The sequence below is a fragment of the Oryx dammah genome, unplaced genomic scaffold (genome assembly GCF_014754425.2).
Source record: "Oryx dammah isolate SB20612 unplaced genomic scaffold, SCBI_Odam_1.1 HiC_scaffold_2, whole genome shotgun sequence".
In the NCBI taxonomy this organism is placed as follows: Eukaryota; Metazoa; Chordata; class Mammalia; order Artiodactyla; family Bovidae; genus Oryx; species Oryx dammah.
In genome coordinates, this window is record NW_024070186.1 from 168,071,370 (window position 1) to 168,098,448 (window position 27,079).

The window sequence follows — 27,079 nt, forward strand, 5'->3', positions numbered from 1 at the left end:
GCTGGTGGGCCAAACAGGAGGGGGCAGGTGGGCTTTGGGATCATTGAGGGGTAAGCATTTGGGTGATGTTGACAGCAGATCGGTAGACTTGTGTGATTAGAGAATGTTGAAGAGAGAACAGCAGAAGAGGAACTGGGTACGGTAGGTGTAGACAGGGCTTCCCAAGAGGCTCAGTGGTAAAGAATCTACCTGCTATGCAGGAGATGCGGGTTTGATCCCTGGGTCAGAAAGATCCCCTGGAGGAGGAAATGGCAACCCACTCCAGTATCCTTGCCTGGAGAATCCCTTGGATGGAGGAGCCTGGTGGGGTCACATGGGGAGTCCATGGGGTCCATGCGGTCACAGAGCATCAGATATGACTGAACCTGAAGTGTAGACAGCTCCCTCGAGGAGGATGAGTGCAAAGGAGAGAGAGGAAGCATGGCAGTGAACGTCAGGGATGTGGATGACACTTATCTTTATTTATTTGGCTGCGCTGGGTCTTCCTTGTGGCACGTGGAATCTTTAGTTGAGACGTGGGATCTAGGTCACTGACTGGGGATTGAACCAGGGCCCCCTGCATTGAGGGCACCGAGTCTTAGCCACTGGACCACCACGGAAGTCCTGAGTGAAGCCTTTTCTCTTTTTTAAGAGAGAACAATCGTTCATTCAACAGTTGTTCATGGAGCACCTGCTCTGTGCCAGATGCCGTGCTCGTCTGACTTACGCGATTCCTGATATATGTGGGACTTGCATCCTCTGGGGGTCGCCATGGGAGAGGCAGGTGTGACCGCTGACCTCCACGCTCGCTCTGGTCGTGCATCACCACCTGCCACCTTGCCTGCTCTTCTTGGGTTTATGGAAGCTGAAAGGGAAGGCCTGTCCTTCCTCCCAGCCCTCCCATCTCCTCCCGAGTCCTCTCGGTTGTATAAGTTTCTTCTCCCTACAGTAACAGGTGGTCAAAGCCTTAGTTGCTTGGAAACCACACAGATTATCTTTTGGGTGTGGAAGCCATGGACCTCTCTGGGTTTTGGCAGGATTGTGTTCTTACTGGAAGCCTCAGGGGAGAATCCCATTTCATTGCTCACTCAGGTGCTAAAGAATTCAGTTGCAGTGGCTTGTAGAGCCAAGGTCTTCATTTCTTTGCTGGCTCTCAGCAGGAGTCGCCCGTGGCTCCTATTGGCTCTCCTGCACGTGGCTCGGCATCTGAGAACCAGCGGTGGCAGGCTGGGTTCTCACGCTTGGACTCTGACTTGCCTTTGTCAGTGTCTCCTGCCTCCCTCTCCTGCCACCTCTCTTGTGGGCTTCCAGCCAGAGAACGTTCTCTCCTTTTAAGGATTCATGTGATCGGATTGGTCACACTCAGGCAATCCAAAATCATCTCCCCCCTCAAGGCCCTAATCCCGTCTACACAATCCCTTTTTTCTATCTAAAGATAATATTTTCATAGCTTCTGGGAATTAGGGCCTGGACATTTAGGGGAGGGAGCCATCCTTCCCATCCACCCATCTCAGGAAATGCTACCAGCTGGCTGCCCAAACCAGACATCTTGGCATCATCCTGTTTCTCTGGATACTTCGGCTCCCATGTCCAGCCCACCAGGAAGTCCTTTCGGCTCTGAGGTTCTTCCCAGGGTGACAGATGGACCATTTCTGACCATCTCACTGCAGCCGGCCTGGGTCAGGCACCACTGTCTCTTGCCTGGACCTTTCCAGTAACTCCTGTCTGGTCTCCTCTCTTCCGGTCTTGCTCCTTTGTAGCCCATTCTTCACAGAGAAGCCAGGGTGATTTAAAAGGAACAGAAGCTGCTCCTAGCATGCCTGTCACTCAGGAGATTACAAGGCTTTTAGAGCCCTGTGTCAGGAACCGGCTCAAAGACCTACATATATTTCATAGTGTTTTATGATTACTTTGTCTCTCCATCTTATTAGCTTAGGGGAAGAAATACTTTCCAGCTGCCCTTGTCTCATGGGACTTGTAAAGGGCTGGGAGTCGGTTCCCGAATTTGGTGTCTCCCCAGTCAGAGGTGCCAAATGCGGAAAGAGTGGTTATTTTTTTATCTAATATACAATCAGACACCCTCGAGGACTTCCAGTCTCCCTTGGGAAATTTCCTTGAATCTCAGCAGGAGGAGGACTTCTGGCTTGTGTCATCATCTGACTGTAATAGTCAAGTACAGAGAGACTTCCTTAAGCAGACCAGAGCCATCCCATCAGCGCAGAGGCAGAGAAGTGGATTTAACCCTGCGGCTTGGAACGTTCCAGTTCCTTCCCCCAGGTTCTTCCTTGCCTCTCTCTCTCCTGTCCTCTGCTTCTTCCCTCCAGATCTTTTTTGCTTTGGGCTCTTAGAAATAATTAAGGTTTTTTGGGGAAGTTGTCAGAGCTGCAGAACATCTCTGTGGGCTTTTTGAAGTGGCCTCTGGTCTGTCATTTATTAGCATGTTGTTCCAGATACATCAGGGTCTCTTTGTCACGTAGGAGAGAAATGTTCCAGGTGCTCAGAATGCCGAGTGGTCGTGGCTGGGCCACCGAGTCCTTCGGCCCCGTCTTTGGGGAGGAGGCAGGGTGGACTCGCTGGTGGGCTCGCTGGCTGGTTCGGGGTCCTTGCTCTTTCTGTCCCCCACTCTCCTGCTGTTCTAACAAGCCCGAATTATGTTGGGAGCCCTGAGGAGCAAGATCGGCCCAGCCCTGGGGGAGAAACCTGAATGAGGCTGTTCTCCCATCTCCTAGTCTCTGTAAGACATCCTCTCAATGTTTCATGCTCTGGTCAAACATAGCTTGTGAATGGAAATCAAGCTGGTGTTTGTTAAAAATGCAGATTCCTGGCGCTTCCCTCGGACCCACTGAAGTAATTGCTTGGAGTCGAGGCCCAGGAACCTGCTACTGACATCTTCTCACTCCCACCCCGTCCCTCTCCAAGTCATTCCAAAGAGGGGGTGCCTACAGTCCACCCTTAGAGCCATGCCGACCCGGTGGACCTCTCTGCCGGGGCCACCACCATGCCCCCGAGCGCCTGCCCCGTGTCCCCGTGTCTACAGCCTCCCCCCACCCCACCCCACCCCCCACCCCGCCTCCCGAATGCAGCTGCGCAGACCTCTGCTCCTCTCTGCCAGCCGCTGCTTTTCTTGTTTTTCTGTACCCCTAGGAGGCAGCTGCCAGATTGAGGCTTCTCCGTGATCCCCTTTTTCTTTGCATCATGACCTGACCCCATGGCATTCTTTAGAGATGTGAGCTTTCAACATGATTTTTTTTCTAAAGCGGTCTCTTCCTACCCCTCAAAACATTAGGCTTCCCCGTGACCTTGAGTCTCAGAGATGATGGCTTTTCTTTTCCTGCCTGTGTTCTGGGCAACCTTTGACACTGCTCTCTGGTGGGTCCCTGGAGCAGGGAAAGATTTCGAATTTTCAACATTATTTTGTGAGTTTTTTTTTTTAACCTCTTCTGATAAAATCCTCTTTCTTGCCTTCTACAGTGTGGCTTTCCTCCACTGGCTTTGTCCTTTGGGCTTCCAGTGGGGAGGGTCTTCAGGTACTTGCAGGTGTTGCCTGAGGGCTGGATGAGCTGTCCTGCGGAGCCCAGCCTCCTGTCCCTCACAGCAGAGGTGGGGGTGTCCCTGCTCTGTAGCCTGAGGGTCCTGGAGACCCAAGGATTGGGTACATTTCAGCCTCATGCTGTCTGTCCACACACTTACTCCAGCCCCACAGTGACTTTCTCATGCTTCCTCTGCAGCTTAGGGTTTAAGCAATGAATATTCAAACCAAAAAAAGTCCTCTGCGGGTCCCATTGGTGAGGGTGCTGAGGCCCGTGGAAGCGAAGTAGTTGTTCAAGGTTGCTGGACACTCTGTGAGAGTCTGGGGGTAGGGAACATGCATCAGCTCTCAGAATTGAAACCGTATTCCCCTCTTGACCCACCAGCTCCATCTCAAGGACTCCATCACAAAGAAAGCTTTACACACATGCAGACAGAGATGGGTATGAGGCTGCAGAGACGGCGTTGTTCAAATGGGGGATCAGTAAAAGAAGGATGGGATAGATTGTGGTTCCCTCTGGAAATGCAGCCGCTGTAAAGAAAGAGGTGGGTTTGTCTGTGCCTTGGGGCGTGGTCGCCCTTGGTGGTTGTGGAGGGAAAGGTAACTGTGCCCTGTGTGCCCCTTGTGGTTTATAAAGATCAGAACCTGTAAGAGAACATCAGAGTATATGTGCATCTGTACATGCCTGGAAGAATAATCCTGGGATAGTAGTGGGGGAATGGGATTGGGGGAGGAAAGGTGAGCCACGGTAGAGGGTGCCCTGGGAAGGTGAGCCACGGCAGAGGGTGCCCTGGGAAGGTGAGCCACGGTAGAGGGTGCCCTGCACTTAAAAAAAAAAATTTCTATTGAAATATAACAGAAAGTGAAGAAGAACTAAAAAGCCTCTTGATGAAAGTGAAAAAGGAGAGTGGAAAAGTTGGCTTAAAGCTCAACATTCAGAAAACGAAGATCATGGCATCCGGTCCCATCACTCCATGGGAAATAGATGGGGAAACAGTGGAAACAGTGTCAGACTTTATTTTGGGGGGCTCCAAAATCACTGCAGATGGTGACTGCAGCCATGAAATTAAAAGACGCTTACTCCTTGGAAGGAAAGTTATGACCAACCTAGATAGCATATCGAAAAGCAGAGACATTACTTTGCCAACAAAGGTCCGTCTAGTCAAGGGTATGGTTTTTCCAGTGGCATGTATGGATGTGAGAGTTGGACTGTGAAGAAAGCTGAGCACCGAAGAATTGATGCTTTTGAACTGTGGTGTTGGAGAAGACTCTTGAGAGTCCCTTGGACTGCAAGGAGATCCAACCAGTCCATTCTAAAGGAGATCAACCCTGGGATTTCTTTGGAAGGAATGATGCTAAAGCCGAAGCTCCAGTACTTTGGCCACCTCATGAGAAGAGTTGACTCATTGGAAAAGACTCTGATGCTGGGAGGGATTGGGGGCAGGAGGAGAAGGGGATGACAGAGGATGAGATGGCTGGATGGCATCAGTGACTCGATGGATGTGAGTCTGAGTGAACTCCGGGAGTTGGTGATGGACAGGGAGGCCTGGCATGCTATTCATGGGATTACAAAGAGTCGGACATGACTGAGCAACTGAACTGATAGTTGATTTACAATGTTGTTAATTTCTGCTCATCAATCCAAAGTGATTCTTTGCTGTACATATATATATATATATATATATATATATATATATATATATAGAGAGAGAGAGAGAGAGAGAGAGAGAGATTTCTACACTCTTTTTTTAATGTTCTTTTCCATTATGGTTTATCATAGGATACTTTTTTAGCTGGAGGATAATTGCTGTGCAGTGTTGTGTTAGTTGCTGCTGTACAGCAACGTGCCTCAGCTGTACGTATGCATATATTCCCTCCCTCTCCAGCCTCCCTCCCACCCCTCTAGGTCATCACAGCCTTGCTCTTTCTACGCCCAGTGCTTAGGCATTTGAATTTTTTATTGATTTATAATTTGCATACCATGCAGTTCACCTGTTTTAAGTGCACAGTTCCGTGTTTTTTAGCGTATTCACCGAGTAGTGTAACCATTACCATTTTATCACTTCATTTTTATCACCCTGAAAGGAAACCCTGAATCCATTAGCAGTCACTCCCACCCTCTTCTCCCCCAGCCCACAGCAGCTGTAAAATTGCTTCTGTTTCTCTTGATTTGCCTGTTTTGACATTCCTTGTACATGGAGTCACAGTGTATGTGTCCTTTTGTATCTGGGCTCTTTTACTTGGTGTCACGGCCTCAAAATTCATCCCCTTTGTGGCATCTGTCCGCACTTCATTCTTTTAAAAGTATTTGAATATTTTAAATCGTGGTGACATACATATAGCATGTAACTGACCATTGTAACTGGTTTGAAATGTACAGTTTGGTGGCAGTAAGTCCATTCATACTGCTGTGTAACCATCGCCACCATCTGTCTCCAGAGCTCCCTCCATCTTTCTAAACTGAAACTCGGCACCGTTAGACAATCCCTCGCCGATTCTCCCGCCCCTCAGCCCCTGGCAGCCACCATTCTACTTCCCAGCTCTGTGAATTTGACTAAACTTGACTAATCCAAGTACTTCTTATAAGTGGATTCATACAGTGTTTGTCCTTTTGTGACGGACTTACTTCGCTTAGCATGACGTCTTAAGGTTCATCCTTGTTTTTGTATGGGTCAGAATTTCTTGCCTTTTCAAGGCCCGATGACTGTACATTATGTAGAGATCAGATAGTGTTCATTCATTCCTTCATCCTTGGACACTTGGGTTGCTTTTGCCTTTGGAACCATTGAATACCAGTTTTTTTTTTTTTTGGTATATCTTCAGTTCTTTTGGGTTGAATCTTTTAAAACTACAAACTTATGCTCATGGATTGATTTTGAATTTTTAATGAAATGGGGAAAAGAAAATAAGTAGTCACATCCGCGATATCAAGGTTTCCTCACTTGTAGTGTTTTCTTCTGGGATGTGGTATCACATGGGGGGAAAAAAAAAACAACCTTCCAGAGAAGAGCAAACCCAGTCTGTCTGAGGCTTGCTCAGGCTCTCCCTCTGGAATCAAGATTCCCATCCGTCTCTGCCAGGCCAGAACTCCCACGTTGGAGGTCGTGGGCAGAGATGTGGCATCACGGTTCTGATTGCAGCCTCAGAATGCAAAGGTGGATGCTACGTGTCATTGCGCGTGAAGTGCTTACCATCAGGTGAGCGCTTAGCAAGCATCCAGTAAATATTAGCCGTTGCTATTATTGTCTCATCCTCCAGGCGGTTCCCCCAACCCCTGAATAGTTGTATGGGCCAAGTGAGAGGTGGTGTGTACACCCCTTGGCAGGAGTGTGAACTGCACTCTATATGAGAGTCTAGAAATATAACGGATTATCCTATAACTTGTTGGCTGGGTTGAGATTTATGCCCGGTTAACGTCCCTTGGTTTCAGTGGTCTGGTGTATGACAGGGGCCTGAACATATTAAGATGGATTATTTTTCCTGCAGTGAACATGTGTTACTTTTATAATTTGAGAAAGCAAACTCGTGGAAGAACAAAGAGGAGACCTAGCCACAGGGTCTGAGAGCCACGCTAAAAAATGTGCCTCGGTGGCTTAGTGCAGCTCCAGTGAGAGTGGCTGACCCGGGTTCTTGGTACATTGGTACGTTCCGTTTCTACGCGGTGTCGGTCAGCCACCCAGGAAGTATTGAGAATCTAAAGTGGACCTCATCGGATTCTGGACTTTTTGTGGTTTTGGAGAAACAGGAAGGAGCTTTTGCCTTTTAGGAGTTTCTAGGGCTTCCCAGCTGACTCAGTGGTAAAGAAGCCACCTGCCAATGCAGGAAACCCAGGTTTGATCTCTGTGTCGGGAAGACTCCTTAGAGTAGGAAATGGCAACCCACTCCAGTATTCTTGCCTGGGAAATCCAAATCCCTTGGACAGAGGAGCCTGGTGGGCTACAGTCCATGGGGTCACAGAAGAGTTGAACATGACTTAGCAACCAAACAGCAGCAGTCTGGGTAGACGGTCAACGTCACCGTCTGATGTTCCATTAATCACCCTGGCAGCCCCCATCACCGTGACCACGTACACAGCATGTTCTCTGCACCAGGCCTCTGCTAGTAGCTTTGTCTGTTTTCTCTCTGAATCCTCCACAGTTCCCTTGAAGGATGGGTGTGTTATAACATCCCCTCTATACCAAGCAGGAGACTGAGGGGCAGCCGAGGGCCTTGCAGAAAGGGGCCGAGCTGATGTTTGAACCCACGTCCAGCAGACTCTGGCTCTTAAGCCTTTTGCACTGTCGCATCCGTCTCAGTCTTGTTGACACACGTTCTTCCTTTCTTTCTGGCCATGCCGCTTGGCTTATGGGATCTTAGTTCCCAGCCAGGGATTGAACCCCGGCCACGGCAGTGAAAGTGCAGAGTCCTAACCGTTGGACCACCAGGGAAGTCCCAGCTCATTTCCTTTTTAAAAAAGTACACAACATCTGCCTGGGGGATGGCGCAGAGTCCTAGCACTGAGGCAGTCCAGAGAAATCTTTCACGCGGCCTTTTGAAATTTCGGGAGGCTCTTTTTAAAGGCAGGTCGTATGGTGATTTCCCAAGAAAGATTTGATGCCCATAAACCCGACCTTACAGGCAAGCGGTTCTGCCTCTGATAAGCATGGCACTACTGCTATAGGGATGAACAGCGGACGTTACACGTCTTTGTTCGGAATAAAATGATTGAGAGGTTTAGAGGGAAAACTCTGATTGTCATCTACGGCTCTCCACACCCAGGTGACCAGTGATAGCAGCTCCGGTTGGCCCTGTGTCCTCACTCAGACAACCAGGTTCAGATCCAGATCATCCTCCTCCTTCCCCTCTCCCCCGCCAGCCCCCCCCCTCCCCCAACAAAATGGAACCGCATCACACACGTATCTGGTACTAGTGGAATTCTGGCACCTAGACATATCTGTGTTTTGAAATGAACAGCTTTACAAATAGCATTCGGAGCCATCCGGGTCATCTTGCATCTCTGCTGACAAGCTGGCCCTCGTGGGTCCGCAGAGTGTGGCCAGGTCCAGAGCTCTGTTCAGCGAATGCTTTTGCACCACTTAGATCGTTGCAAAGAAATCGCTCCTTCTGGCATGCCTTACTGCCTGTTTTTATTCCAGCAACAGAATGGTTCTCACTCTGAGACTGCTTTTCACTTTAAGGGGAAGAACACAACTCTCCAGTTTCGACCAAAGCCTCTGATGGACTGCATCACAGGTGCAGGTGGAAATGTGCTTGGTGATGGGCGTGATGACAGTTCTGGTTGTAGGCAGCAGTCACTCCCAGCTGTCCCTGTGCATGCGTGTTATATTTAGATGATCCCTCGCAAGAGAGATGCGACGTCTAAACAGGTGAGCCGATTTCTCTGGCAGGACCTGTAGGAGATGGGAACCTCTAGTGAACAGACATTCTGATTTGAAAAAGAAGGCAGGATCTCACTTTATATTTGCCTTTAAAAAAACTATCCTTAAAAAAAAAAAGCAAAAAAACAAAACTATCCTAGGGACTTTTGTGGTGGTCCAGTGGCCGAGACTCCACACTTGCAAAGCAGATGCCTGCTCAGGCAACCAGATCCTGCCTGCTACAGCTAAAGATCCCACATGTCACAACTAAGACCTGGTGTAGTCAAATAAATAAATATTAAAAAATTATCAAATCTTTAATGCATGAGGTGAGAATATAAAGTAGCTTATATTCTTCTGTTTAGTCCTCACAAGAGGTATTACCCCCTTTTACAGATGAGGAAACTGAGGCTCAGAGCCATGAAGTCATGTGCCTACGATTTCACTCTGCCTAGTGCCAAAGCCCGGGTTTGATCCCGGGATGCACTTGTGTCTCTGCCCACGCTTCTGTACTTCTGGTATGTTTGTCACTCAGTTGTGTCCATCTCTTTGTGACCCCATGGACTGCTTGGAAGCAGGAAGCCTGCCAGGTTCCTCTGTCCATGAAATTCTCCAGGCAGGAATACTGGAGTGGGTGGCCATTCCCTTCTCCAGGGGATCTTCCTGACCCAGGGATGGAACCTGCAGTGCAAGTGGATTCTTTGCTGTCTGAGCCACAGGGGAAGCCTTCTCATCCTATATAATTACTCATCTATTAGAAACAGTATCCCCCTCGGTCCCACAGTCCCTGGTCTTATTCTTGAAGGATACAGATGAGTATGCACCCCTTGGGGCAGTGATGTGGGTGTGGATGTCACGTGCTAGGATGTTGTTTAGGTAAAATTTTCTTGGCTTGGCTATCAGCAAATGCTTATCCCCTGTTTCTAACCAGAGAATCATCTATCTGTGAGGTGACTAGGTATATATCAGGCTTTTGGAAAATAAGGTTTCAACTTTCTGGAGAGTTTGAAATTTATAGTTACCCACAAGCAGGCAACCAGATATGCACGCATGCGTGTGTGTGTGCGTGCGTGCGTGCGTGTGTGTTTTGATGCATTCAGGGAGGCAGGTTTCCTCTGGGGTTTTAGCATGTGGCCTGGGAAGTCTGTCAGGTGGAAGTTAGTGACACAGTAGCTAGTGGGCTCAGGAGGTAGGGCGGCAGTGTGGTGAGTCTGGGAGAGCTTGGGACTTTGAAGTCAGGCAGATGGTGGTTTGCAGTACCAAGTACATTGATTGCAGTGTTGTAGAAGAAGCCACACCTCCACTTCCTCATCGCTCTTCAGGAGATCCTGCATAGTGGTGGTTCAGGCCGGGTACAATATGATAGAAATCATTTGCTCATCAGGCTCCATGAACAGTTGCTTTCCCCCTTTCTGCTGCCTGTAGATGTTCTGTGCTGCAGCCTGAGACCCGGGCACGGAGGTGGAACCTTCTCTCACTCCAGTCGGGAGCAGCTATTCCTTTTCAGTGCCAGGATCTCTTGTCTGTTTCACCACTTTCCCCAACAAGTACTGTGGCTTGGCTTCTCATGGAAACTCCAGGTTGAATCAAGATTTCTCAATCTGGGGGGAGGCAAATACTCCCTTCCCCAAGGTTGAAACGGGCTGACTAGCAGCCTGAGTTCATCTGGTCTCCATCCCTGAGAAGCCTGAACACGTTCAGTGATAACTCAGAAAGCCCCCAAGAGAAGCTGTCCTGAGAGATGCCGGAGGCTTGCTGCCCTGGTGACACCTGGTGCTGTGACGCTGGAGCCGTGCTGTAACCTGGGGTCAGGGAGAGGAATCAGCTCCCCTGACCCCAGCCTGTGCTTGACTTTCTGGGCTCACGAATGCCTGCTGAACGAAGGTCTGAGCCAGAGACTGGGTGTGTCCCCTCTAGTTACTCTGCTGCCGACGGAGCTGGGGCAGGAGCATGTGGGGGAATGAACAGAGGCTTGGGTTTCATCCTGAACCTGCCCTTTGGTACCTGTCTGACCTTGGGCTCAGGCCGTAACGCCTTGGAAACTCATTTTTCTGGGGTTAATAATATCTACCATTTATGTTCACTGTGAGAACAGTACGTAATGTATATAGTGACATGCTCAGCAGTGTTCATGCAAAGCAGAAGGGGTTGAAGGATGACCCCAGTGGTAATGGCATCTGGACCCCTGGCTGCACACGAATTGAGTGCTTTGCCTGCGTTATGGTGTTTCATCCTGTGACTGTTTTGGAAAAGACCCTGATGCTTGGGAAGGTTGAAGGCAAAAGGAGAAGGGGGGTGGCTGAGGATGAGACGGTTAGATAGAATCACCAACTCAATGCACATGAGTTTGAGCAAACTCCTGGAAATAATGAAGGACAGGGAAGCCTGGTGTCCTGCAGTCCATGGGGTCACAAAGAGTCAGACACGACCTAGCAGCTGAACAACAAAAACCAGGGTTATTATGAAGGGCTTCCCTGGTGGCTCAGTGGTAAAGAATGTGCCTGCCAGTGCAGGAGACATGGGTTTGATCACTGGGTCGGGAAGATCCCCTGGAGGAGGAAATGGCAACCCACTCCAGTATTCTTGCTGGGATAATCCCATGGATAGAGGAGCCTGCAGTCTGTGGGGTCTCAAAAAGAGTCAGATATGACTGGGAGACTTAGTGTGCATGCGTGTCTAGTGCCTGGCATGTATTGAATTGTAAGTAGCCAGTTGTTGAGTGAGTGGATGAAAGACTTGCCCAGGGTTGCTCTCTGGTAAGTGGTGGAACCAGACTGTACTTGGTGTCTGTCTGATGGTGGAGTACACGCTGTCTTCCCCGTACCCACCCCTTCCTGCAGCAGCAAGCGCTCAGAATAGTGGATGCTGTTGTTATGAAGACTCATTCCTTTGCTGGAGCAGGTGTGGGTCCCTGCTGCCTTGTGAGGTCACTGTCACCATACCCAGGAAGAGTGGTTCTCATTTGGAGCCTCCAGGTGTCCCTATTTCCCATCACACCACACCCGGCCAGCGGTCACAGGACCTGGCACACTTCCTCGTGTCCATAAGAATGTTCAAGGGAACCATCTCTGAATTTTAAATGGTTCTTTATCCTCTTCCACTGCCTGTACCTCATACTGTTTGCAGCTGGGGTCATGCTAAGGTTGTTCATATTGAAAGGAAAACAGTAATCTTATCATACTGTTTGCCAGGCCGGTCTCCGTGGTAGCCGAAGTTTGGCTTAAAATGATTTAGGCAAAAAACCACATGTGTTCTCTGGTGCCTTGCTTGCTAGTGAGACCAGCTTAGCGTCTGCTTATTTCAGGTGACTTATCACAGATACCTCTCCAGGCTGCAAGGAGGCGAAAGACTCTCATGTTCTCTAAGTATAAATAACAGTGGTGCTAACAAACCCACAGCTTTTCTAGAACATGAAAAATAGTTCTGATTTAAAGTGAATGTGTTTGTACCAGACACACTTTCTGTGTCTCTTTGGGTGTAGAGAAGCCTTATTTTTTTTGCCAATTTTTTTTCCATTTGGAATCTAACTTGGATAATGATGCCATTAAGGAAATACATACAGGAGAAAACTGCTGACTGCTCAGAGTTTGTACAAATAAATAAAGTGTAGATTTTCCCTTGACTAATGTGGATGTTAAGTAGGTTGCCTGGGTTACAAGGTGTTCTGTGCTAGATAGATAACCTGGATAGCTTCACCTCTGGCACAAACCTCAGCTGGCCAGACTGAGTCCTGTATGGAGGTTTCTGTGAATGGCGCATTTGAAGATGTTTGGTCAACTCCAAAGTGCTGAGTAAGATGAAGCAATACCACTGTTTTATTTTTATGAAGACCCATTGCCTTCATAATTGTGCTTTCAAATTGTATTTAACAAATTAAATCCAGCCCTTATTCCATTTTGCTTTTGGACTTACGCTTTGGCCTTTTCGACACTGTATCCCTTACCCCATCCCCCAGCCCCTGGCTGCTGTCCTCCAGGGATGTGTTCTAAGACCCCCAGTGGGTGTCTGAAACTGTGGATAATGCCAGATCCCAGATATGCTGTTTTGTCCTGTACTAATAGGCGGGTTGTATATACAGCATTGCATATGCTGGACAAAGAGATGGTTCATGTCCTGAGCAGGGCAGGATGGTACAAGATTTCCCCATGCTACTCAGAATGGTATGTGATTTAAAACTGAATGAATTGTTTATTTCTGGAATTTTCCAGTTAATATTTTTGGACCACAATTGACCACAGGTATCTGAAACCATGGAAATTAAATTGCAGATGGGGGCAGGCTACTGTACAACCTAAGTTTCTCATCCACGGTTGAAATATCTAAACATGTGGGTCAGAGTTTCTTTCGGTCCTCTTTGTGAAGTGCTTGAGCAGGGCACAAGGTCAAGTTCCGAACACTGTCAAAATAACCCAGACTATGGATGGAGATTGTTAATGAGAAAGTTTAGGCTTGAGATGGCATTACTAGCCAATGCTTTTAAGTCTTGTATTCTAGAATTCAGAGTGATCTCTTTTGGACCCAAATTGTTTCTTCCTGGGCTGTTGAGTTGTCTTTCTGTGCCCAGATTTAATAGATCACTCTCAGGAAACGGATATCTTAAAACAGCAACAACAAACATGAAATGCAGTCAGTCACAGAGGTGTGTGTCTGTTGTACAGATTTGATGTGCAGGAATCAATGCCAGTTACCCTTTCCAAGGTGACTGGTTTGCTGGAGGATGTACAGAGAGGAGGAAGCGGCACTGTAAGCTGCTGTTTTTGGTTCTCATATGACTTGATGTTACTCACAGTTTTACTGTGCTGCTTTCCTTGAATACCTGCATGTTCTCTTACTCCCATGGCAGGTGAAATCTTTGGGACTTGAAAACACACTGATCAGATGTGATGCTTGTACAGACTTCAACTAAAGGGACAAGTGGCTTCCGGTGCCTCGCCCCAGATTCACCTTGCCAGTAGAGAGGTGGCTCCCCTCACTTTCCTAATTTTGATCTGTAAGCTGTAGAGGCACATCTCCTTCCATTCACCTGTTGATGGACACTTAGGCTGTGTCCATGTCTTGGCTATTGTAAATAATGTGCTGCTATGAACACTGGGGTGTATGTATTTTTTTTTTTTTCCAAATTAGTGTTTTAATTTTCTTTGGGTATGTATCCAGGAGTGGAATTGCTGGATCATATGCTAGTTCTATTTTTAGCTTTTTGAGGAATCTCCATACTGTTTTCCACAGAAGCTGCACCAGTTTGCTTTCCCACCAGCATTTATTGTTTGTGGTCTTTCGATGATTAGCTGTTTTGATAGGGGTGATGCCGCATTGTGGTTTTGATTTTCATTTCTCTCACAATAAGCAGTGTTGAGCATCTTTCCATGTGTCTGTTTGCCATCTGTATATCTTTTTTTAAAATGTCTATTTAGGTTTTCTGACCATTTTAAAATTGGGTTGTTTGTTTTTTAGATATTGAGCTGTAGAGAGCTGTGTATATATTTTGGATATTAACCCCTTATTGGTTATGTGAAAGTCACTCAGTTGTGTCTGATTCTTTGTGACCCCATGTACTATACAGTCCATGGAATTCTCCAGGCCAGAATACTAGAGTGGGCAGCCTTTCCCTTCTCCAGGGGATTTTCCCAACCCAGGAATTGAACCCTGGTCTTCTGCATTGTAGGAGGATTCTTTACCAGCTGAGCCACAAGGAAAGCCCAAGAATACTGTAGTGGGTAGCCTATCCCTTCTCCAGCAGATCTTCCTGACCCAGGAATCGAACTGGGGTCTCCTGCATTGCAAGTGGATTCTTTACCAACTGAGCTATCAGGGAAGTCCTGATACAAATAAAAAATTGGTTATGTTATTTGCAAATATTTTCTCCTTTTGGTAGCTCGTCCTTTTTGTTGTAGCTAATGGTTTCCTTTGTTGTGCAAAAGCTTTTAAGTTTAATTAATCCCATTTGTTTATTTTTTGCTTTGCTTCCTTTGCCTTAGGAACATTGAAAAAATATTGCTACATTTTATGTTGAACAGTGTTTTCTTTTCTTTTAGGATTTTTCTACTTCTGGTCTTATATTTAGTTCTTTAATCCATTTTGAATTTATTTTTGTACATGGTATGAGAGAATGTTCTAATTTCATTCTTATACATGTATCTGTCCAGTTTTCCCAGCATCGGTAGTTGAAAAAACTATCTTTTCCCCATTGTATATTCTTGCCTCCTTTGTTTTAGATTAATTGACCAAAAGTGTGTGGGTTTATTTCTGGGCTTTCTATTCTGTTCTATTGATCCTGCTGTCCTTTTTTATGTGAGTACCATACTTTTTTGATCGCTGTAGTTTTGTAGTATTGTCTGAAATCAAGGGAGTGTGATGCCTCCAGCTCTGTTCTTTCTTAAGATTGTTTTGTTTATTTGGGTCCTTTTGTATTTCCATACACATTTTAGAAGTATTTTAGTTCTGTGAAGAATGCCATTGGTATTTTGACAGGGATTGCATTGAATCTGTAGATTGCCTTGAGTGTTTTGGTCATTTTAGCATTATTAGTTTTTCCATTCCATGGATGCAGTGTATCTTTCTACCTCTTTGTGTTGTCTTCAGTCTCTTCCATAGGTGTTTTAGAGTTTTCTGAGTACAGATTTTTTTACCTCCTTGGCTAGATTTATTCCTAGGTACTTTATTCTTTTTTATGTGACAGTGAGTGGAATTGTTTTTTAAATTTATCTTTTTTTAATCGTTCATTATTAATGTATAGAAATACAATAGATTTCTGATTATTATTTTTGTATCTTGTAACTTTACTAAGTTGATTAATGAACTCTAGTAGTTTTTTAGTGGTATCTTCTGGATTTTCTATATATAATATCATGTCATCAGCAAACAGTGACAGTGTTACTTCTTCCTTTCCAATTTGGATTCCTTTTATTTCTCTTTCTTGTCTGATTACCAAGGCTAGGACTTCCAATGCTATGCTGCTATGCTAAACAAAAGTGGTGAGTGGGAATCCTTATTTTATTCTTGATCTTAGAGGAAATGCATTCAGCTTTTTATTTGAAAATTAAAGATTTTTTTCACCAAATAAAATTGAATTTAGTTTTTCAGAGAATTGAGTTTTAGTACAATATGAGCTTTGTCAATAAAAGACCTGATGCTTCCAGCCACCATCTTTCCCCATTTCCCACTGCTCACAAGCAAACGCTTTAAACCATTAAAAAAAATGAATTTATTATTTTTGGCTCTGCTGGGTCTACATTGTGGCGAGCAGGCTTTCTCTAGTTGCGGCAAGTAGGGGCCCTTCTTCATTGTAGCTTCTCATTGCAGTGGCTTCTCTTGTTGCAAAGCACGGGCTCTAGGCCCACAGGCTACAGTACTTATGGCACACGGGTTTAGTTGCTCTGAGGCATGTAGAATCTTTCCGGACCAGGGGTCAAACCTGTGTTCCTTATCCACAGTTCTTATCCACTGTGCCACCAGGGAATTCCTACTTTAAGCTTTTTAACCGATTCAGTAGTTACCTTGATATCTCTGAATAATTTGTCTATTGTTTCTTGTTGAATTTTTGTTTTAAGTTGTTCAGTTCAGTTCAGTTGCTCAGTCATGTCCGACTCTTTGTGACCTCATGGACTTCAGCATGCCGGGCTTCCCTGCCCATCACCAACTCCCAGAGCTTGCTCAAACTCCTGTCCATCGAGTTGGTGATGTCATCCAACCATCTCATCCTCTATCGTCCCCTTCTCCTCCTGTTTATTGATTTCTTATTGTGGAAGATGAAGGGTAGCATTCTCTGGTTCCTCACACCCTTGAAGTATGTGTGTACACACACATACGAACACACACCCTCTGGTTGTCATATAATCTAGCACAGTCACGTAATCATTTTGGTTCAATCAGTGGTCCATGATTACATTATTATGACTCTGAAAATGCTCTCCACAGCTCAGCCATGAGATTCATACATGATTAGTATTTTTGGACAGCTTTTACATTTCTTCAAAGTTAATGCTTAACTGTTTTGAGTTTTAAAATTTATTTGATATTATGTGTACTTTTCACTAATTCAACTCCAGACGCTCCCTCAGTTGTATAAATCTCAGTATTTTCAAACCCTTGAGTCATCAGTGTCGTCCTGAGATGGTCCTCCTGGAAGTCCTCCGACCTTTAGCTGGAAGGAGCCTGACTCCTCTGTGCGTCTGTACTCTGCAATTCACTCCTCCTTTATTGCAGTGTATTTCATATGCTGTACCAGTCAGCCCTTTACAGTGCACAGTTCAGTGCTTTTTTGTACGTTCACAAGGTTGTCCAAGCATCATTTTCTAGAACATTTTTATTACCCCAGAAAGAAACCCAATACTCATGAGCAATCACTCCCCATCACTCCTTCCTCCCAGCTTCTGGAAACCAGTACCTACTCTGGACGTTTCATGATATCATACAGTGTGATGCCTCTGTGGCTGGCTTTTTTCACTCAGCATCATGTTTTCAAGGTACCTCCATATTGTGACAAGGGTCAGCATTTCATTCCTTTTTAAAGTGGAATAATAATCCATTGGGCTTCCCTTATGGTTCAGCTGGTAAAGAATCCTCCTGCAATGCGGGAGACCTGGGTTTGATCCCCGGGTTGGGAAGACCCCCTGGAGAAAGGAAAGGCTACCCACTCCAGTATTCTGGCCTGGAGAGTTCGATGGACTACAGTCCATGGGGTTGCAAAGAGTCAGACACGACTGAGCGACTTTCACTTTCACACTTTCACACGATCCATTGTGTTGGCACACTATACTTTGTCTATCCATTTATCCATGATGGCCCTGTGGGTTTCTTCCACTTTGGTTGTCACGAAGGATTTTCTCACAACTCACTTTTGTGTTGGATCCCCGGTATCTTGGCATCTCTATGTTCCTCATCTTAGATTTCTTCTCTTCTTTGGGTGGGAGATAAAAATGTTGAGACGTTGCTTGTCTGTAAACATTGTTAGCATTTCTCACATGGTTCGGCTCTGTAGATAATTCTAGGTTGGAAATCATTCCTCTCAGGATGTTGAAGATATAGCCCTTTATTGTTTTCTAGCTTACACTGATGCTGTTTAGAAATCCTATGCCATTTCTAATTTTTTGTCCTTTGTAAAAATTCTCCTTCCACTCTGGGCACTTACACCCTATCATCTTCGTCTCTGGTATTCTGGAACTTCACTGTTAGCTTGTGATCCTCTCTCATCGCCGAGCTTGTCCTCATGGAGCTCTTTCCCGTTGACCTCAGCACTCACGTCTGGGACATTTTGGTTCTGGGACATTTCTTGAATTGTGTCTTTGACTTCCTCCTCCTCTGTTATTTTACTTTTTCTTTCTTGAGCCCTTCTCCCTTGGTAACTTGTGATTTCCTCTTTGGTTCTCTGTTTTGTCATCCTTTGGCTCTGCTGTCTAGAGGTTTCTTTGCCTTCTGTTCCCTTGTGCCTGGTGTTGCATTTCTGTTGTCATGGTTTTGCTTTCCAAAGGGCTTTCTTACACTCTGTGGGTTTTTTCCCCCCAAATATCCTTCTCTTCCATTTCTCAACTTGCCCCTTCTCTTCTCTCTGGGAGTGTGACACATAGCTTGCTTTTGAAGTGTTCTTCTTGCTTAATAATTTTCCTTTCCTACAGCTTGATTTCTCTGTTTGTTTATTCTAGTCCCTGTCTTTCATTTTAGGGGCTTGCCTCAAATATGAGGTGATTCCTGACCATCTGCTCACATGCAAGAGTGGGGTGCTAAAGCACTGATTAAAAACTATCCCTGATCATTTCTTGGTGGGGTGGTGGGGCTGTGCCCTTTCCCTGAAAAGCCTCCATTGAGCCTTTTAGGTCTTTTCTCTTTGGCTGGTAGATTCTTAGGGTCGTGCTATAAGTCCCCTTGCCTAGAGGTATATGCCTGCTCCTCTGGGAGTTGAGGGGGCGGCGCTCCCCTGGTGGCTCGGATGGTAAAGAATCTGCCTGCAATGTGGGAGACCCAGGTTCAATCCCTGGGTCAGGATGGTCTCCTGGAGAAGGACATGGCAACCCACGCCAGTATTCTTGCCTAGAGAAATCCATGGACAGAGGAGCCTCGTGGGCTATAGTCCATGGGGTCCCAAAGAGTTGGACATGACTGAGTGACTAACACACTGGGAGTTGGGAAGGGGAGAAAAATGGGAGAACTTCAAAAGTTTATTACTTATTATTTTTGCCTCTATTGTGAGTAAGATACCCCTACCTTCAATTCAGGCAGAGCTACATTTTTTTCCACCTTTTCCAAAGAATAAGCTCCTTAGTCATCTGCTAGTTGCTTCTTAAGACCGACTCATTAATCCCTTCTTTGGACTGTTAGCTGGTGTTTACCCTTACTCCTAGAAGAGTCTTGTTTAGCAGTTTAAACGAGTTGTTCATTTTAATCAGAGTGTATTTTGGAGTTGCCCACTTGCAGCTGAGAATCAAACTTTCTCAGGTCTGTCGAATTATTCACCAGTTGCTGGTCTGCTTCTCAGCTTTTAAAATTTTGTTGTGTTTTCTTTCTGATTCTCTTTTTCTGTAAGGGTGGTACCTTTAGAAAGACTTTTTAAAAAATCAATACTTACTCTTTATTGTGTCTCTGTTGTGATGTTCTTGTTCATTCACTAACTCGTGTCTGACCTTTGCAATCCCATGGGCTGCAGCACACCAGGCTTCCCTGTCCTTCCACCATCTCCCAGAATTTGCTCAAATTCAAATCCATTGAGTCGGTGATGCCATCTCATCCTCTGCTGCCCCCTTCTCCTCCTGCCTTTAGTCTTTCCCAGCATCAAGGTCTTTTCCAATACATCGACTCTTTGCATCAGGTGGCCAAAGTATTGGAGCTTCAGCATCAGTTCTTCCAAAGAATATTCAGGACTGATTTCCTTTAGAATTGACTGACTGATCTCCTTGCAGTCCAAGGGACTCTCAAGAGTCTTTTCCAACACCACCGTTCAAAACCATTAATTCTTCAGCGCTCAGCTTTGTTTATGGTTTGACCCTCACATCCATACTTGACTACTGGAGAAACCATAGCTTTGACTAGATGGACCTTGGGCGGCAAAATAATGTCTGTGCTTTTTAATACACTCTCTAGTTTTATCATAGCTTTTCTTCCAAGGAACAAGCATCCTTTAACTTCATGGCTGCAGTCACCATCTGTAGTGATTTTGGAGCCCCTCAAAATAAAGTCTCTCACTGTTTCCCCTGTTTCCCTACCTACTTGCCATGAAGTGATGGGACCAGATGCCATGATCTTCCTTTTTTGAATGTTGAGCTTTAAGCCAGCTTTTTCAGTCTCCTCTTCCACTTTCATCTAAAGGGCTCTTTAGTTCCTCTTCACTTTCTGCCACAAGGGTGGTGTCATCTGCATATCTGAGGTTATTGATATTTCTCCCAGCAAATGTCTTGATTCCAGCTTGTGCTTCATCCAGCCCAGCATTTCACATGATGTACTCTGCATATAAGTTAAATAAGCAGGGTGACAATATACAACCTTGACGTACTCCTTTCCTAATTTGGAACCAGTCCGTTGTTCCATGTCCAGTTCTAACTGTTGCTTCCTGACCTGCATATAGATTTTTCAGAAGGCAGGTCAGGTGGTCTGGTATTTCTGTCTCTTTCAGAATTTTCCACAGTTTGTTGCGATCCACACAGTCAAAAGCTTTGGCATAGTTAATAAAGCAGAAATAGATGTTTTTCTGGAACTCTCTTGCTTTTTCGATGATCCAGCGGATGTTAGCAGTTTGCTCTCTGGTTCCTCTGCCTTTTCTAAAACCAGCTTGAACATCAGGAAGTTCATGGTTCATGTATTGCTGAAGCCTGGCTTGGAGAATTTTGAGCATTACTTTACTAGTGTGTGAGATGAGTGCAATTGTGCGGTATTTAGAGCATTCTTTGGCATTGCCTTTCTTTGGGATTGGAATGAAAACTGACCTTTTCCAGTCCTGTGGCCATGACTGAGTTTTCCAAATTTGCTGGCATTTTGAGTGCAGCACTTTCACAGCATCATCTTTTAGGATTTGAAAGAGCTCAACTGGAATTCCATCACCTCCCCTGGATTTGTTCATAGTGATGCTTCCTAAGGCCCAGTTGACTTCGCATTCCAGGATGTCTGAGTCTAGCTGAGTGATCACTCCATCATGGTTATCTAGGTCATGAAGATCTTTTTTGTGCAGTTCTTCTGTGTATTCTTGCCACCTCTTCTTAATATCTTCTGCTTCTGTTAGGTCCATACGATTTCTGTCCTTTATTGTGCCTATCTCTGCATGAAATTGTTCCCTTGGTATCTCTAATTTTCTGAAAGAGATCTATAGTCTTTCCCATTCTATTGTTTTCCTTGATTTGTTTGCATTGATCACTTAGGAATGCTGTCTTATCTCTCCTTGCTATTCTTTGGAACTCTGCATTCACATAGGTATATCTTTCCTTTTCTCCTTTGCATTTTGCTTCTCTTCCTTTCTCAGCCATTTGTAAGCCCTCCTCAGGAAACCATTTTGCTTTTTTGCATTTCTTTTTCTTGGGGATAGTCTTGATCACTGCTTCCTGTACAATGTCATGAACCTCCGTCCATAGTTCTTTAGGCACTCTGTCTGTCAGATCTAATCTCTTGAATCCATTTGTCACTTCCACTGTATAATCATAGGGGATTTGATTTAGGTCATACCTGAATGGTCTAGTGGTTTTCCTTACTTTCTTCAGTTTAAGTCTGAATTTGGCAATAAGGAGTTCATGATCTGAGCCACAGTCCACTCCAGGTCTTGTTTTTGCTGACTGTATCAAGTTTCTCTATCTTTGGCTGCAAAGAATATAATCAGTCTGATTTTGGTGTTGACCATCTGGTGATGTCCATGTTTTGAGTTTTCTCTTGTGTTGTTGGAAGAGGGTGTTTGCTATGATCAGTGTATTCTCTTGGCAAAAGTCTGTTAGCTTTTGCCCTGCTTCATTTTGTACTCCAGTTTCATACTTGCCTGTTACTCTAGATATCTTTTGACTTTCTACTTTTGCATTCCAGTCCTCTATGATGAAAAGGACATTTTTTTTGGTATTAGTTCTAGAAGGTCTTGTAGGTCCTCATAGAACCGTTCACCTTCAACTTCTTCAGCATTAGTGATTGGGGCATAGACTTGGATTACTGTGATATTGAATGGTTTGTTTTGGAAACAAGTAGAGATCATTCTGTCATTTTTGAGATGGTACCCAAGTACTGCATTTCAGACTCTTTTGTTGATTATGAGAGCTATTCCATTTCTTCTATGGAATTCTTGCCCACAGTGGTAGATATAATGGTCATCTGAATTAAATTCACCCATTCTGGTCCATTTTAGTTCACTGGTTCCTAAAATGTCGATGTTCAGTCTTGCCATCTGCTGTTTGACCACATCTAGTTTGCCTTGACTCATGGACCTAACATTCCAGGTTCCTATGCAATATTGTTCTTTATAGAATTGGATTTTACTTCCATCACCAGTCACATCCACAGCTGGGTGTTGTTTTTGCTTTGGCGACGTCTCTTCATTCTTTCTGGAGTTATTTCTCCACTCTTCTCCAGTAGCATATCTGGCACCTGTTGACCTGGGGAGTTCATCCTTCATTGTTGTATCTTTTTGCCTTTTCATACTGTTCGTGGGGTTCTCAAGGCAAGAATCCTGAAGTGGTTTGCCATCCCCTTCTCTAGTAGACTGTGTTTTGTCAGAACTCTCCACCATGACCCATCCGTCTTGGGTGGCCCTACACAGCATGGCTCATAGTTTCATTGAATTAGATGAGGCTGTGATCCATGTGATCAGTTTTATTAGTTTTCAGTGATTGTGGTTTTCGTTCTGTCTGCCCTCTGATGGATAAGGATAAGAGGCTTATGGATCTTCCTCATGTGAAATCCCTTACGGTTTTATTCCAGCATGTTCTGTATGGTCACTCAGATGCCCGGATCAGCTGTAGCCTGATGGAGCCTCCATGAAGGGCTAAAGGCGGAGCCACTGATCAGTTCAGGCCCAGAAGCCACTCCCATTTTGCTCAGTCTTTCCCAGTGTTGACTTCTTCCTGAGTGCCTGACCAGCATCCGTGCTTCCCACATCCCAGTGGCTGGAGGACTAGGTGTAGCTTCCTGTTTTGCCTCATTGCCGTCTCATCACACTTGATTGGAGCATCCAGGATTTTCATCTCAGGACACAGGCGTCTGCATCCCTGATGTTTATTTTCAGACCTGGTGCTAGTCTCCAGTCTTAAATCACACCACTGGATCTTCTTAACTGCTCATGTGGCCATTTTTCCTATTCTTGTTCTCCTACTTATCTTCGAATTATCTGGCTCTTTTCCAGGTTTTATCTACTTCTATTGTATTTTATCAGTTTCTATTGTAGAAGCAATTTCCATGGGCATCTACTGTGCAGATTTTTTTATTGAAGTCTAGTTGATTTACAATGTTGTGTTAGCTTTGAGGATATAGCAGAGTAATTCAGTTGTACATATATATCTTTCTTTTCAGATTCTTTTCCATTATAGGTCATTTTAAGATAGCAAGTATAGCTCCTTGTATTATACGGTAGGCCCTTGTTGTTTACCTGTCTTATATACAGTCATATATATATGTTAATCCCAAACTCCTCATATACCCACCACTGAACTACCACCTTTGGTAATCATAAGTGTTTTCCTTTGTCAATCTAGTTTTGTTTTGCTAAGAAGTTCATGTGCCTCAGTTTTTAGATTTCACATATGAATGATACCCTATGACATTTGTCTTTCTCTGTGTGACTTACTGAACTTAGTATGACAGTCTCTGGGTCCATACGTGTTGCTGCCAATGGCATTATTTCAGGCCTTTTTATGGCTGAATAGTATTTAATTTGTATATGTACCCTGTCTTCTTTACCATTCATCTGCCAATGGACATTTAGGTTTCTTCCATGTCCTGGGTGTTGTAAATCATGCTGCTGTCAACTGGGATGCATGGATCCTTTCAAATTAAAAGTTTCCTCTGGGTAGATGCCCAGGGTCTAGAATTGTAGGATCCTATGGTAACTCTATTTTTAGCTCATACAGCTTAATATTAAAAAAAAAAAAAAAAAAAAAACCAACCCAATCAAAAATGAGCTGAAGACCTAAACAGATAGTTCTCCAAAGAAGACGTACAGATGGTCAACAGGCACATGAAAAGAAGCTCAATATCACTAATTATCACAGAAATACAAATCAAAACTACAATGAGTCATCACCTCACAGCAGTCAAAATGGCCGTTAATAAGTCTACAAATTGTGAATGCTGAAGATGGTGTGGGAACATGGGAGCCCTCCTGCACCATTGGTGGGGGTGTAAATTGTTGCAGGCATGATGGAGGACAGTGTGAAGGTTTCTTACAGTGCTGTGCTAATTCTTGTGCTGATCTGAGAGCCAGTGTCTCGTGGAGATGTTTTTGCATTATCATTGTGCACTGGCTTTGGAGTTTGCCAGAAGCTCCCTTGATTCTAGATGCTACCTGAGCGGCCCTACTGCCATTTCCCTTCATGCTGTAGGAGGTACTACCTCCCTGAAAAACTTTTTTATTGAAGAAAAAGAAAATTAACCAACATAGAAGATGCGCATATAGGCTCTTATATCTTGCCAAAGCATCATCTGTTTTCCCTGAAATGGAAAGTAGCGACAGGATCGTTCCCTAGACTTCTGTGTGTCTATCTCGAGGACAGTTATTCCATTTTTAAATACAGCTTATCATTCACTTTATTGTACTTGTGTGAAAATGATGCAATGTGGAAGTAGTTAGTAATTGTGATTTTTTTTTTTCTTCTTTAGCAAGAGCTTTCTTTCCAGAAAAGCCATTTGGAAAAGAAGAAAAAAATTCTACACAAAAAAAATTTTATTGAGGGAATTACAGTTGATTAAGTTACTTACAGAAGTCTTTCTTTTCCCAAAAGTTGTCCCAAATCTTTGGAATGTTGATGGAGAAGTTACAGTCCCTGAGCAGAAACCTGGAGAAGTTGCCGAGGAACTCGCAAGCTCATATGAAAGAAAGCTCATCGAGGTAAGGCTGATGGCGTCAATGTGTATCTCCAACATTGGTTGTCTAGAGGACTTTTCAGACACGGCCCTAGTGTGTTAGACAGATGTTAGCAAAACAACCAGTGGACACTGCCCCACCACCTCCCCCACCAACAAACAAAATGTAAAATGGTAAAACCACATTGTAATTGGTATAGAACCCTAAGACGTGGTTCTCTGAAAGGTATCATTTAATGAGAAACCTGTGGTAAGAGAGAAAACATATATCATGTGAAGAATAAGAAAACAATTGTACCCTTGGATTTGGAGAATATTTAAAACAGAGAGAGTATCATATCCAACTTTGTGCTGAGAAATGGGGTAATATGGATGCAGTGGACTGCTAGAATCCCACGATGCGGTTCGTTTCTGGGTCGTCTCTGGCCAGTCTCTCTAACTCTGGGACCTTCCTGGTGGCGTGTGCATACTTAGCCAAGAAGGATTCCAGTGGGAAGCCTTCTGGGAGGTTGGTGAGACTTGTGGGCTGGTGTCTTCTCTTTCCTTTGTACCTTTCCTGAATTCTTCTGGCTGGTGGTAGCTTGTTAGTTCCATGTTTCTTCCCAGGACCTCCTGTTTAAGATAACTCATGCAGGTGAGTTACTATGGTGCCTGGCCAGGGTGGGTGGTTTCGGTTAGTGGTTCCCCTAACACCTGGAGTGTCTTTGCCACCACCATGCCCATCTGTGGACCCTTATTCTGTGGGGTGGCAGAAAGCCCAGGTGGAGAGAGGAACGAGCCCCTTACCCTCAGGAGCTGGTGGACTCTGAGTCTCTGGGTGGCAGAGGCTCTCTTTGATCTCTGTATTCTTACTGACAATTTGTTGCCAAGTGGTGACTTTAGCTGAATAGTCCTAGAATGAAAGTATTTGAAATTCTCCTGGGACAGGGACATCTGTGGCTGCTGAATGAATGAAGAGCCACTGAGCTAGGAAGGGTGAAGGGTTCTGGCCAGAGGGAAAGGGCTTGGGAGCTTCTGTCCCTTCAGGGAAACCAAGACAAGGTGTCCACTTGTACGGATGTTGACAGACCCAGCAAGCATAGAGACCAGTGCTCGTGTCCCTGGATTCCTTTGGACTCTGGGCCTGGGGTGGTGATCTAGGGGGCTGACATGCTCATCGGAAGCTCAAGCTTGACAGGCGGTCAGGAGGAAGTAACTGCCTGACCCACTGAGGAAGCACTATGGTCCATTCATGGGCTGACTACTTGGTTGGTTGGCTGGTTGATTCAGTGTTTATTGGGTGCCCTGTCCCCACCCACTGTGACTATGAGAGGGTCTGACAACCTCACTGTGTTCCAGCATTGACGGGCAGGAAAGATCTAGGTGTCTGATGTGAAGTTGATGTCCCACCCCGTGACATCATTGCTCTTGTTGCCTGCGAGAGAGATCGGTGTTAAACTCCTACATCAGAGGGAATGGCAGTCGGGGTAGATTTGTCGTGCCAGCCTTAAATCTTCTCCATGTCTTTGTTACCCCTGGGAGAAGAGGAGTCAGTGTCTCTGATCTGTGAACTCGATGAGAGGTGAGGTTGGGGTGGAGATGGACCTCCCATGGCATTCACCACCCTGCATTGATTTTTCATTGTTTTTGTTTGCAAAGTGGGGTGCTGTCAGCCATGTTTCATTTGTGAATAGCCTTCGAGCTGCATTTTATCATGACTTCTGCCAAACCCTCTCTGTTGGCCTTAATCAAGCCCATTCTTCGTGATCCTCGTCTGTCATTTTATTAATGGGTCGGTTTTTACCAAGGAAGAGTTGTAAACACACGTTGGTTGGAGTAATGAAAGGAGTAATGAAATGATGATGCTCAGAAATTTCTTTTGTCTGCTCTTTCCATTTCAAAAGGGCAAAGGAAGCAAAAACATTTCGTTTGAAGTAATATGACTATTTAAAACACCCCAACAGTTGAATGACTCTCCTCTGATTCATCCCAGTGAAATGGGAGTTCCCGAACCTTCTTTTTGTAGGTGCCTTTCAAAGCATTAAAACCGTTCCACCCACCTGCACACAGCTGCACCGAAAGCTCAGAACCCAGAGCATACATAGTGGCTGATGAGACTCAGGGGCCCCGGGCTGGAAGGAGTGTGCAAAAACAGTTCCTGACACCCTGTGACGGTCAACTTTTGGAATCAGGGTGGAAGAGAGTCCTGGCAGGTGTAGGTTAATCTGGCAGGAAGGAATACTAGTATCAAACATCGTGTAAGAGC

The 27,079-nt window shown here is 45.1% G+C and overlaps 1 protein-coding gene across 1 annotated transcript in view; it reads left to right on the forward strand.

Annotated features, from left to right (window-relative positions):
• The window catches only part of SNX29 (sorting nexin 29), a 595,061-nt gene that overhangs the window by 269,900 nt on the left and 298,082 nt on the right, over window positions 1-27,079 (forward strand). Inside the window, exon 15 of the mRNA XM_040230635.1 lies at window positions 24,753-24,859. Within this exon, the coding sequence (XP_040086569.1) occupies window positions 24,753-24,859 (107 nt within the window). The remainder of the gene's footprint in view (window positions 1-24,752; window positions 24,860-27,079) is intronic.